General features: G+C 33.0%; 1 protein-coding gene across 1 annotated transcript; it reads right to left on the minus strand.

The window, feature by feature from the left end:
• Window positions 1-5,334: 5,334 nt before the first annotated feature.
• Window positions 5,335-8,822, minus strand: LOC116141377. Its single transcript, XM_031426889.1, has 3 exons — window positions 8,361-8,822; window positions 6,384-6,464; window positions 5,335-5,867 (listed from the first exon to the last, which is right to left on the minus strand). The coding sequence occupies exons 1-3, from the start codon at window positions 8,517-8,519 to the stop codon at window positions 5,484-5,486; spliced, it is 624 nt and encodes a 207-aa protein (XP_031282749.1). The 5' UTR covers window positions 8,520-8,822; the 3' UTR covers window positions 5,335-5,483.
• Between the last annotated feature and the right edge of the window lie 5,432 nt (window positions 8,823-14,254).

Genomic DNA, 14,254 nt, shown 5'->3' on the forward strand with positions numbered 1-14,254 from the left:
CACAACTTGTCGTTCTCAGAGTTAACCACACACCATGCAACGGGATATATGTGATTCTCATTGTCTTGTGCAGTGGCCACCAACAATGTGCCTCCATACTTTCCTGTCAAAAAGCAACCATCAACAGCCAACACCTTTCTCATGTTTACAAAACCCCTTATAGCAGAACCGTAAGCAACAAAAAAATATTTAAACCTCATATTCTTGTCCAACTTGAAAATCGTCTTGCTATCTTGGTTTGTCAACTCAAGTAAGTTTGTCGATGCTCACCTGAAATATGTCCTAAACCACATGTGTGCTCATGGATATATGTGCTAACAATAAATTTTTCGGACTCCGCCAACCTTCTATAATAAACCCGCCACTTGCACTTTCGGTCATGACATGCAACTGTCACAACCGATGAATTAGACTTTTTGGTGATGAACTCAAAATTACCTCTCACGGCAACAAGTTTTAGCTTCCTCACCACTTCCTTTTTGTTGTCAAATAAATACCCTATGCGCAACTCCGATCCATCCGTAAAAACATGAGTTGATTCACCTGCAATTACCCCCTCTGAACTTGCATAAAGGACCATAATGTTCTCTTCCTTACAAACTACACCTTCTGCATAATATGTATTTAAAGGAATCTCTACATCAGCGGGAACATGTACGGGGTCCTCCTCCTCAACATTTTCATTCTGCCGCACATGACCAACCTCTTCTACAGTGTCTACCTCACCACCCAAATCACCGCCTACTCTTGATTTTTCAACTAAGAAATCAATGCCCTCGTAGTTCAAATTAAAACCAACATTCTCTCTGCCAACTTCCTCATTATCCCCTTCTTTTGAACCAACTTCCAACGATTTATCTACAAAAGAAACCCTTAAAATTAGCCTCGAACCATTATCGCCCACATCAATCATATATAACTTCGCACCTTCATCCGACTTGAATATAGCATGAGGTACCTTATAATGTTTAGGAACTATGTTTAAAACATATATCACTACGTGAGCAATTCAAATCACCTCTTCTAATTATTTCATCAAAACTAACCTCTGTGCTCACAGCAATTAGTATAACTTATTTGCTCTTCCCAATCCATTTCCAGCAACTTTCTTCCTCCACCCACTCACCAAAATATTCAACACCTAAAACAACTTGTCCCATGTCTAATAATAGTCAAGTACCTATAATGCAAGAAAAAAAATATTATTAACTGATGTATTAAGGGTTGAAAGATTTTAAAAAGCATCTATAGAGTCGCTTGAGCGATCGGGTGTATCGCTTAAGCAATCTAGTGTATTGCTTAAGCGATCTAGTATATCGTTTACTAGATCGCTTAAGTGATCTGGTATAAATAAGCTTGATCACTTAAGCAATCTTCTGCCATTTACCTGATCGCTTAAGCGATCTGCTGCCATACACCAGACTTATAGCAGGTCGCTTAAGCTATCTTCTGCCATTTACCTGATCGCTTAAGCGATTTGCTGCCATATACCAGACTTATAGTAGATCGCTTAAACGATCTTCTGCCTTATACCTGATCACTTAAGCGATATACGATCTACTGCATTATACCAAACATATCAGATTGCTTAAGCGATCTATCATATCCAGAACACATTTTCAGTCATCTTCACCTACAATCGGTGCTACCACCCCTAGCTACCCACAATGCAATAAAATATTCAACAAATTTCACTCCTTTCAACTTGCATTACATCAAACACAATCCAACAACCTAAACAACTAAATCAAAATCATAGCTCAAACCCAATCCATCATTAAATCTTTGTAAATCGAAATATAAAATGGAAATGGGAGATACACATACCTTGTCGAAATGTCAGGAGGAGGAGGATAAGGATTTGTGGCGGAGAAGATGTTAATGGCGGAGGAAGAAGATAGTGTTAATCGCGGGAAGAAAAAGATGTACAAGAAGGAGGAAGAAGAAGATGTAGACGAAGCTTAGAAGAAACAACAACAACAAGGGGGGAGGGATGCGTTAATGGTGGGACAAAGAAGAAGGTGTTTGGGTTTGTTTGCAAGAATTTTGGCTCTTTAGGGACATATTGTAATTTTTAAAAGATTACACAATACTTCATTAATCCTAATTAACCACTAATCATGCTTAATTAACCTTAATCAATAATAAGGTTATTTACTTAACATTTTCAAACTACATGGCCTTTTAATTAAATTTGAACTTGATTTGGCCTTTTAATAAAATGCCCTTGAAATTGGGTTTTGTTTTTCTTGTGTTTTTGCTTGTGTTTTTGTTGTACAAATTTAATTAGGCGTTTTAGTAAAACCCTATAGTTTTCACGAAATCATTGTATCACCTGTCAGTTTTAAAAATATAACTCTAGCCCCCATTCCATTCAATTTTATTAATAAAAATTCGTTAACTATGAAAATGGCCTTTTTACCCTTAAATCAATATCTTATAATCGCCCCAAACTAATTAATTTTACATTCATTAAGCAAACTTTACAAAATTTTGTTATGTATGTAACAAACTTTAAAAAAAAAATCTTATTTATCTGACCAAAATTTAATCAATTTTTTTCAATTTACAAACAAAACCTCAGCCATCCATAAATCTTATTACATCACAAATTAACCTTCTTTTTTTTTTTTTTTTTTGGTAGCCGAGTTATCTAAACCAGCTTGCACATACCTCAATGAATCATCAGAATCCATTAAACATCCTTAATTAATCCATTTAATTAAACCTTTAATCCACATCTAAAGATCAAACCTGAAATTACTTCTTTAAATCTCTAAGTCGAACTCTTATTTAAAAGGGTGTTTATTTTTCAAAGCCTAATTAGGTGTGTGGTTTTTTTATTTTTTATTTTTTATTGCTTTTGCTTTAAATGTAGCTAAACAACTTTGGCGCCAATGCAATTATCAATTGAGATGATCGGTGATAGGCATAAAGCCTATAAAAAAGGTTGAGCAATCGCAGAATATAGGCCCCAACCCAATGTTTTAGAACAAGAGTAAACGACATTTTCCCACCCAAGGTTTGGCGAATCTATAGTTCTCACCCATGGTTTCATAAATTACAGATTCTCATTCTTAAATTAACATAAAACTATTTAATCTAATAGTTATAAGGGTAAAATGGTCATTTCAAGATGAAAATTTCAAAATAACCCTTCACTTCTCAAATTCACCTCACTGAAAAATTTTAAAATAACCCTTAACTTCTCAAATTCACCCCACTGGTGATTTCAAGTCATTCTGGTCTGTTCCCGATGCAGTCGACTCCTCTTGACACCACCATTACAATCCCCTTAGCTCCCACATCAAAGCCCCTAACATCCACACCTGATTAAACCCTCCAATTGCCGATCGTCGCTCTTAGTTTCAGTTGGCGTTTCATCCAAATTTCAGTAGGTCCCAACACTAGAAACCACCCCTAACACCACCAATAGCATCACCAGCTTCCCCCCATCAAAACCCCCAACATCGCAGACCGCAATTGCTGTCGATCACCGCAGCCTCTTCTTTAGGTTTTCACATTTTGTCGTGCCTTTCCAACCAAATTCTGGCACCTCGCTGAGGTGCAATTGGGTGGAAAATTTAGGGGTTTTGGTGAGAAGGATAAGGGAATGCTGTCAGGCCAGATTTTTGGCTTGGCCGGGATCTCCTCTGGGGGTTATTTGAGATGTGAGGGTTATTTTGAGAGAAAAGTAACGGTGTTAATTTAAAGGTGAAAATATGTAATTTATGAAACCATGGGTGGGAACTTGCAGATTTGCCAAACCTTGGGGCGGGNTTCAAAATAACGCTTGACTTCTCAAATTCGCCCCACCGGCGATTTCAAGCCATTTCGGCTTGTTCCTGTCGCAATCGACCCCTCTTAACACCACCATTACAATCCCTTCAGCCCCCACATCAAAGCCCCTAACCTCCCCACCTGATTGAACCCCCCAATCGCTGGTCGTCGCTCTTAGTTTCAGTTGGCGTTTCATCCAAATTCCGACAGGTCCCGACACCGGAAACCATCCCCAACACCACCAATAGCATCACTAGCTTCCCCCCATCAAAACCCCCAACACCGCCGACCGCAATTCCTCGCTGATCACCGTAACCTCTCCTTTAGGTTTTCGCATTTTGTTGTGCCTTTCCAGCCAAATTCAGGCACCTTGCCGAGGTGTAATCAAGTGGAAAATTTAGGGGTTTTGGTGAGGAGGATAAGCGGATGCTGATGGTGGTGTTGGAATCAAGCGGTTAGGCCGGATTTTTGCTTGGCTGGGATCTCCTCTAGGGGTTATTTGAGAGAAATTTAAGATGTGGGGATTATTTTAAGAGAAAAGTAACGGCTTTAATTTAAGGGTGGAAATATGTAATTTATGAAACTATGTGTGGGAACTTGTAGGTTTACCAAAACTTGGGTGGGAAAATGTTGTTTACTCTTAAGAACAATTACCCTCGTGCCATGTGCCAATATAAGATAAAATATATGTACATTACACGTATGGACTTTTTACGTAAAACATCATTAAATTCAATGATAATGAATCCAATAATATTTAAACATGATCCTCACAAATTTTAAATAAGGATATTCTTACTAGAGAATTACTCTAATACGAATTATTTTTTACATGTTATAACGTGATATACACATTAAATAGTTGTATGCACTGTTTTAAAACCCGACCCGGCTCAGTCAGTAGAACTGGTTCAACTAGGAACCGAAACCTTTATCAGGTCAGGTTACAAATTTTCCTATTAATTCAAAACTTTAAAAATTAGGACATCAATCTGTGAACATTGAATACTAGAATGTTAAGGTTTTTGAAGAGAAATTGCCAGTGAGTGTAATGGTGGCAACAACATCAATTTCCGGTGAGTGAATCAATCGAAAATCACAAAACAATGTCACCAAAAAAAATCTCGCTATCACCTATGATTGGGGAGGCGAACGGTGGAGGGTGCAATGGGTTTGGGTCAAGAGCTAAGGAGAGTGCTTTCATGGTAATGGAGAGTGTTGTCATTGTCAAAAACAGGCCCTATTTGCTGATGCTAACAGTGGTGTTTAGGGTGTTTTTGCAAAATTTCAAACCTATAGAAACTTATATGTAATTTTCAAAGGTATTTTTGTTAAATTTCAAACCTTTAGACATCGGTTTGGCCCGTCGGTCAAACCAGTTAAACCCGTCAACCCGGGATCCAACCACTTTGTCGACTTTCACCCCGGGTTAGGTTTTAAAACATTAGTTGTATATGCATCCGTTGAATGTTAGAACTTAGAACAAGGACTTTTCCTCTGATGTGGCCACAAGTACGAGAGTCGCTATAAGGAAAATGCATAACAATGCTTAGAGAAATATGATATAGCTACCTTATAAAATGGTACTTGCACTACATCTGCAGTGAATTTTCAAGGCTTCTAAGTTCTAACCACCACACATGAGCTTTAAAGTTTTGACAACAAGAAACAATAAAAAATATGTAAGAAACCACACGGAAACTTCAATAAGGAAAGTCATGGCCCGGACTATCTGCATGCATGTCCATGGATTCAGAACTGGGAGAATTGGCATCCCTGTTCTGATGATGGACATTGTTGGTGTCACTATTCCGAGGACCGTTTCCAGATGACATTTGGTAGCCTCCCTGCGACAAGTGATAGTGTTGAAGGCTGCGGCGAACAGGGCTGGAGAGAGCATTAGAGAAAACTGAGTTCTTCACTTGATGATCTGGTTGTCCGGTACGGACTCCAGGCCCTACAGCCGGTGCACATGGAATAGAAGCAATGGGAACTCCTAGATTATTCAATGCACTTTGGGGATGTTGGTGATGAATAGGCAACCTGGGGGACATCGGAGACTCCTCCACTCCATATTCAAGCTCATTCTACACAAACATCCGAAAACAAGTAATTCAATTTCACCGTGTGAATCAAATTCTTCTATTTGTCTTTGAAGATTTGGAAGATGACAGAAGCAACCAGAAAACAAATAAAAGGTAAATTAATAGAACATAACAAAAGAAAATCTCAGGTATTTCCAAAAAATTATAAAGCCAAACATCATAACTGATCTTCCATAGTCTATTTGAACATCAATCAATGAATATAAAAGATATTAAGGAAGTGTACCCATATAGATAAAATTTATTTCCGAAATACCTTAAAAATGATTCCACAACTATTTGAACATCAATCAATGAATATAAAAGATATTAAGGACATGTATCCATATGGATAAAATTTATTTCCAAAATACCTTACAAATGATTCCACAGCTATGTACAATTTAATTAGTATCCAGCATGAAACATGCATCCAAAATGAAATATCTCATCTCTATATGCCTATAAAATATTTCTCAATGCATTAAGACATCACTAAATGAGGGATAATTAAGAAACCTGCAAATAAGCAACTATATCTACTGTTGTTACTCTTGATCCTTCTTCTTGCTGCCTCAAAATCCATTGATACAGTTTCTCCTGGAATGAAAGGAGGATATCCGTAAGTATATATAGAGCCAATAAAAAAAGGTAAACGCATGGCATCCACCAAAACAGAAAATAACAAGAACAAAGATGTTATAGCCAAAGGCAACATATCAAATGTAAGAGCAGCAATTCATGAGAATCATAAAAGCGGGAAATACAATAACATACTGGAGCCATGGTTTATGCTTTCTATATTTTGGAAATACATCAGTACACACCTCAATTCATGAGAAGGATAATGTTGAAACAACAACATCGAGAAGAGACTGATTCATATACAAGAATAAGGAGAACAGAACACAAAAGGGCATCAAAATAATAAGATACTAAATTGCAAATTCAATCTGAAAGCTAAGAAATCATTTCTTTGTAAGTTATTGAATTAATTAAAAAATGCAACATGAAATATGCTTCATCCACAAGGAAAGTACAATATACTTTTATAAGTCCCTAACGAAATGACTGATCAAAAAGTAAAGAATACATGTACAAGTAAAAAAGATATGGAATTTCCAGGTGAAGAAAAATGTCCAAAACTTTGTAGTTAAGCTTAGGCAGAAAGCAGACCAGGTCAAGAAAAAAGAGGTCAGAAAAAAATGCAGAACCTTAAAAAGAAAATGATTAGCCAATTCCATTACAAGATAAAAATTTGCATCATTTCATTTACAAAATTTATTTCAATATGCATCTTTAAAGCATGAAGGTGACAAATCCGTATCATGTGGCCTGTACCCCGTTTTTCTAGCACCAAGTGGAAGAAAGAGAACTTCCCTGGGTTACCAAAAAAGAGAGAACTTCCCTGCTGGTTATGCATGCAAACAAGAAAGAGATGAAGCTTCACAAATACGGGAGAGAAAGTTGCAAGCAACCAGTGAGACGAACACAGAAGAATTTGTTCTACAACTACTTAAACAAACCAACTCAATTTATTAATTGAACATCATGAATTGGCCCGTAACCAAATTTTGACTCTTTTACAACAGTTACATCATTCTGCATCTCTTTGCCCCATTTTTATTGCGGGAAAATGTTCATGAATTTGAGCAATATAACAAACAAGTGAAAGAATCACTTAATTAAACCCTAAATAATTATGAGTTGCAAAACTTGACATCAAAATCTTAGACATCGGTACAAGTTTCTTAGCAATCCAAACTTGTTTAAACACCCTTACTTACAATATTGCAAAGAATTTATAACAGGAGACTCTTTTAACTAGCACATAAGCCTTCAGCACTACAAGGAATGAGGCATAGTTTTACAGAGATTCTCAAAAACAACATGAATTTGAGAGATGAATCCAAAAAATTTATACATCCAGGCACGTGCACAGAAAGTAATTATTTTTTTCTTCACTTTCAAAATCATAAGTTCTTTTTACACCCAAAAATATAAAAAATAAAAGCTTTGCTAAACCAAGCCAACAGCAACTTCCCAGCTCATTTAGAACAAATTATAAAACATTGAAATATTAAGTTTCCTCATATTTTCTCCTCCATTTTCTTACCAACCAGACAGATACCAGTTCATCAACCAGATAATTAACACAAATAATTAACCCAGCATGGCCAAAAACATGAAATATTAACTTTTGTCGTAACTTCTCTTCCATTTTCTCACCAACCAAACAGACAGAAGCTCATCAACCAGATAATTAACACAGATAATTAACCCAGCATCAAATTGAAAGGCCAAAAAACATACAAATTTCCAATTTTCTCACAAAATCAAAAAAAAATAAAAAAAAATAAAAACAACAACAACAACTTCTTGATAAACCCATAACGCAAAAACAGATATCAGAGAAACCCCATCAAATCAAAACTCATAAAAAAAATTATAATTAAAATAAAAAATAAAAGTTTTATATTACAAATGAAAGCATACCAGCGCGTGGCGCTCTCCGGCCTGAAAGCTGAGGCGCTGGTGGTTCATCGCCTGCGAGTAGAGCTGCGAGAGCGAGTTTGCCGCGCTGCAGAAGGTGGTATACATCGTACGGTCAACTTCATCAAGGCGCGTAGCGTCTGATTTCCTCTTCTTCGCCATGTAAAAAACCCCTCGAAACAGACGCAAACCCTAAAGAGAAATCAAACCCTCTTCACTGTTAGTCGTCTAATTTTCCTAATTTCTTTACTTTTCTCTTGTTGCTGTGAGAGTTTTGTTAGTTTGGCTTGTGTTAATTGCGTGGGCCGTGGGGGCTTGAAAGAGAGAAACAGATGAGTGCTTTGCTTTTGTAGTTTTTTTTTTTTTTATTCTTTTTCTTGTGATTTTGTTTTTGTTGTCGTTGTTGTGCAAATTCTAATTACGAAAAGATAAAAGGAAAAGTTTTGGTGGGTGGCGAAAGGAAGCGAGAAGGAAGAGAAGAGAAAAGAAGAGAAGAAAGAGAGAAAGATTCTGTCTCTGCTTGTGTTTGTGGATATTCTGCCACGTAGATTGACACGTGGATTATTGTATTTTTATTTTGTCGGTTCCACTGCCATCTCATCTTTTTCTTTCTATAAATCAGCCAGGCAAGTTTATGTATATCCGGCTAATCAGGTTTGTAGTATCCAATAATATTATACGTGATAAATTATGGTTTGTTGATTTTTCATCTAATAATCTTTTATTATATATATATATAATATTCTTATTGAGATGTGTAATAGTATCGTATAGTCTTAGACTATTTGCCCCATCATGTCTTGTTTGATTGTGGATATTCTGCCAAGTAAGTTGACACGTGGAATATTTGTGTTTTTACTCTGCAGCTCTCACTGCCACCTATCATTTTTTCAATTTTTCCGTTTATGAATTTATATCCATTTAATCACATTTATATACATAAACTTTGTTTGATATAGAATTTAAATATTTTTTCTTTTATTTTGGAAAACAATGAATACAAAAACCTTATGAAAGATGTATTTGGTAGATTTGAATTGAAATATTTTCGATAACATTTTTCAGATATAACCCTAAAAATTGTTATAGAATTAGAAAACAATTAAAAAGTTGTTTTTCACAATTTTATATTATTTTTATTAGAAAACAGTTTTTAACTATCATATTAAACAATTTTTCAAATATTAAAAATGCCAAGATATGACACAAAATTTTGAATCGTATTTCAGTTTTTGAAAATTAGTTTTGAATCGTAAATTAATTTTTTATTTGCCCAATCACGTCTTATATACAAGTTATAAATACTAATGTGGTGAGTCATGATTGAATCAGGTGCTTATATTATTAAAGAATTTTTACAATTTCGTTATAGGTAAATTTCATGAAATGTATGGGTTTCTTTAGGGTCAGAGATTACTTGGTTCGTAACATTACATTATATGTTTATTTAATGACATTGTCTTTTCTTTTAAAATAAACCATTATAGTGGTAGGTAATTGTAGGGAAGAGAAAATATATACGTAAATGATGAGATATTATTGGATATATAAACACAAGTATAATTGAACTTGTTTTTCATCTCAAAAGCTTTTGTGAGTATATCAACGTCAACCTAAATTCATTGAATTATCAATATGAGGTGTATTTTCATCTGTCTTTAGAGTTAGGTTAAATTCGTCAATCTAAAATGTCTGTGTAGCCAATGACATATTATTAGGGATTTATTATACTTAGAATACTAATGTATAAATGATAAGTTAATATCATAAAAGATATGATAATAACATACCGATATCACGTCGATTTTGCATACTATTTATAGTAAAAATCATATATGCATTAATCTTCTATTGTTTGTGTGAACAATTTATGTGATCGAAGATCTTCAAGATAGATGTATAATTATCTTATAGATGGTATGGTATTTATTTTATTTTCTTGTNTATTATTCTTATTGAGATGTGTAATAGTATCGTATAGTCTTAGACTATTTGCCCCATCATGTCTTGTTTGATTGTGGATATTCTGCCAAGTGAGTTGACACGTGGAATATTTGTGTTTTTATTCCGCAGGTCTCACTGCCACCTATCATTTTTTCAATTTTTCCGTTTATTGGTGCGCATGAATTTATATCCATTTAATCACATTTATATACATAAACTTTGTTTGATATAGAATTTAAATATTTTTTCTTTTATTTTGGAAAACAATGAATACAAAAACCTTATGAAAGATGTATTTGGTAGATTTGAATTGAAATATTTTCGATAACATTTTTCAGATATAACCCTAAAAATTGTTATAGAATTAGAAAACAATTAAAAAGTTGTTTTTCACAATTTTATATTATTTTTATTAGAAAACAGTTTTTAACTATCATATTAAACAATTTTTCAAATATTAAAAATGACAAGATATGACACAAAATTTTGAATCCTATTTCAGTTTTTGAAAATTAGTTTTGAATCGTAAATTAATTTTTTATTTGCCCAATCACGTCTTATATACAATTTATAAATACTAATGTGGCGTGCCATGATTGAACCAGGTGCTTATATTATTAAAGAATTCTTACAATTTCGTTATAAGTAAATTTCATGAAATGTATGGGTTTCTTTAGGGTCAGAGATTACTTGGTTCGTAACATTACATTATATGTTTATTTAATGACATTGTCTTTTCTTTTAAAATAAACCATTATAGTGGTAGGTAATTGTAGGGAAGAGAAAATATATACGTAAATGATGAGATATTATTGGATATATAAACACAAGTATAATTGAACTTGTTTTTCATCTCAAAAGCTTTTGTGAGTATATCAACGTCAACCTAAATTCATTGAATTATCAATACGAGGTATATTTTCATTTGTCTTTTGAGTTAGGTTAAATTCGTCAATCTAAACGTCTATGTAGCCAATGACATATTATTAGGGATTTATTATACTTAGAATACTAATGTATAAATGATAAGTTAATATCATAAAAGATATGATAATAACATACCGATATCACGTCGATTTTGCATACTATTTATAGTTCAAATCATATATGCATTAATCTTCTATTGTTTGTGTGAACAATTTATGTGATCGAAGATCTTCGAGATAGATGTATAATTATCTTATAGATGGTATGGTATTTATTTTATTTTCTTGTGATCGGGGGTGTTCGGGTCAGCTTGTGCGCACCTCAATTAATCTTTCAGGGTCTTGAAGTTGATAGCTAAATAAATCTTCTTAGTAATCACCTCTATTAGCAACCTAGGTGAATCGAACACATGACCTCTTGAATAATACACCCAAGAGTCATAATTGACCACTGGGGCCACTTAGTGATGGTTGATGGTATGGTATTTCATTGTTTGCGAACTCTCTCTTGGCAACAAACTATAGACTATCGTACCATGAAAAATGATTTTCAAATTTCTAACTAGACGAATAATTTTGACGAAAAAATCTAGAATCCCACTATGGTACCATATCATCCACACCACGATTAAGTGAATTTTTGTCACATCTAAATTCTCTCTCTCTCTCTCTCTCTCTCTCTCTCTCTCTCTCTCTCTCTCTCTCTCTCTCTCTCGTTTATCCTTAGATTAATTATGATTAATAGTTACTAAATATAATAATAACTTAACCTGCATGAATTGACTTATGGTACCACGTCAATATTACTATCGCTGTATCATAGACTTTTTTGTTAATAAGATATAAAAATTACAATAAAAACTCGAAAACCCTAATAACTTTTTTATCGTGTGTGTGTGTGTTCTTCCACTTTCTCTCTCTAGTGTATTTGGTGGTGTTGATGATGGCTGATGGGTGGCCGCCTGGTGAGTGGTGGTTGAAACATGCACCATCACCAAGTGGGTTATGTTTGTGGAGGACGGTGGCAAAGTGGAAACTACGTGGGCCTTGGGTAAGGCCCATCACGTTTGTGCTTTTGCTAAATTGCCACTAGTATTTTGGGATGACATATAGTTGTTTGTAGAGATTTCACCAAATAATTTTGGGACGGTTTGATATAGAACTTAAATGCAATTTTTTTTCTTTTTTTTTTTTTTTTGTTTCAAGAAATAAAAAATATAAAAAGTCTTATGAAACCATGTTTCATTGAAATGAGTTAGAATGTGTTTTAAAATAGTATAATTATAAAAAGATTTTTAGTCGTTTTTACGGTTTTTTATAGCTTTGATTTTAAAATATTTTTTTAATATATTATTAAAAAAAATTAAAATATTAAAATTATTAAGATACAATTCAAATATTTGTTAATTATATTTTAGTCCTTGAAAATTGTTTTCGGATCATAAACCAAATTGACCCGAAAAATTATTTAAGTTGATTGCCCATCTAGTTACTCGATCAAGAAACAAAAAGGAAAAATGAAAATTTTAAGAGGAATAGAAAAAAAAAAAAATGATAGGAGGGACATTTTTCATTGTTTTTTCTTTTTATATATTATAATTTCAGGTTCAAATTAGAGTCGAAATTAAAGTAGATGATTTAAGAATCACATAGTAGGGTTACCTAATTTGTAAAGTAATATTTAAAAAAAAAAAACACTTTTACATTTTTTTTTTTTTTTTTTTGCATTCGTAGATATTCATTTCTCAATACCATAACGTTTAAGTTGATTAATTTTTCCTATTATTTTTATTTGATTTTTCAAAATACTAATAATATATACAAGATTTTTTAAATTCCCAAATCTTATATATTAAGCATGGAGGATTGGTTAATTAAATATTTGTGATTTTTCATGTAAAATAATTATTTAATTTCCTTCTATGAAAAAATAAATTATTGAACTCTTGGAATCTTATTCTATCAATATTTTATTATAATAATAACTCTTACGGTAATGAAAAAGAATTATATTTTGTATTTTTATGAAAAAATAGTGGCCATGTACCTTCTTATTCTTCGTTATTGTAGTATTTTAATTTATTATCCAAAGTATGATGGTTAAAAAAATTTTTTTTTATTATAGTATTTTAATTTATTATCCAAAGTATGATGGTTAAAAAAATTTTTTTTTATTAAAATAATAGTTTAATAATCAATTAGTAACATTCGCATAAAAATTAACCATACACAAAAATTATCAACCAAAAAATAGCATATTAATAACGGTTTATTAGGTATATTAATACATCGATCATATTATTATTTTTTTTGAACGTCAAGGGACGAGTGTCCGGTCCAGCTTACATGCACCTCAATTAATTTTCCGGAATCCTAGAACTACCGCCGGTAAGAACTCCAATAGCTACCCCTATTAGCACCCGATAAAAGACTCAAACTCAGGATCTCTTAAGTAATACATTCAAGAGTTTCTATTGAACTACTCAATCACTCAGAGGTAGTTATATATCGGTCATATTTTAAACATTAAATAATTTTTTTGGTAATTAAATATTAAACATTTTTTTTGATATTTTTAGTTACCCAAAATAAAAGGAAAAAAATGTCTTATTAAAAAAAAAAAAAACATATATTTAAAGCAATCTAATTGAAACACCTACTTGTATATTTATTTATTTTTTAATTAACTTACATGTGGTAGAATGTGAATATAAAATTAATGTAAATTAAAAGTTGACCAAATTTTTTTTTTGTTATTTTTGGAGTATCACAATTACCTCCCTTGAGATTTTCAGGATGTCCTACACCCCTTGTGTATCAAACTCTATCACATGTCTCCTCATATTTCATGAATTGTCACTTACCTCCCTTATAGAGTTATAGCTGTTAATAAACGACAAAAACATATACAATGTCACTTATAGTCCCTAACTCCATTTCCCCCACCCCCTCCCTCCTACGATTAACTAATTTACAATAAGAGAATTTTAAACATGATAGTAATAACTGGGCGAAGAAATGTAAATC

This window comes from Pistacia vera, unplaced genomic scaffold (genome assembly GCF_008641045.1).
Source record: "Pistacia vera cultivar Batoury unplaced genomic scaffold, PisVer_v2 Contig398, whole genome shotgun sequence".
In the NCBI taxonomy this organism is placed as follows: Eukaryota; Viridiplantae; Streptophyta; class Magnoliopsida; order Sapindales; family Anacardiaceae; genus Pistacia; species Pistacia vera.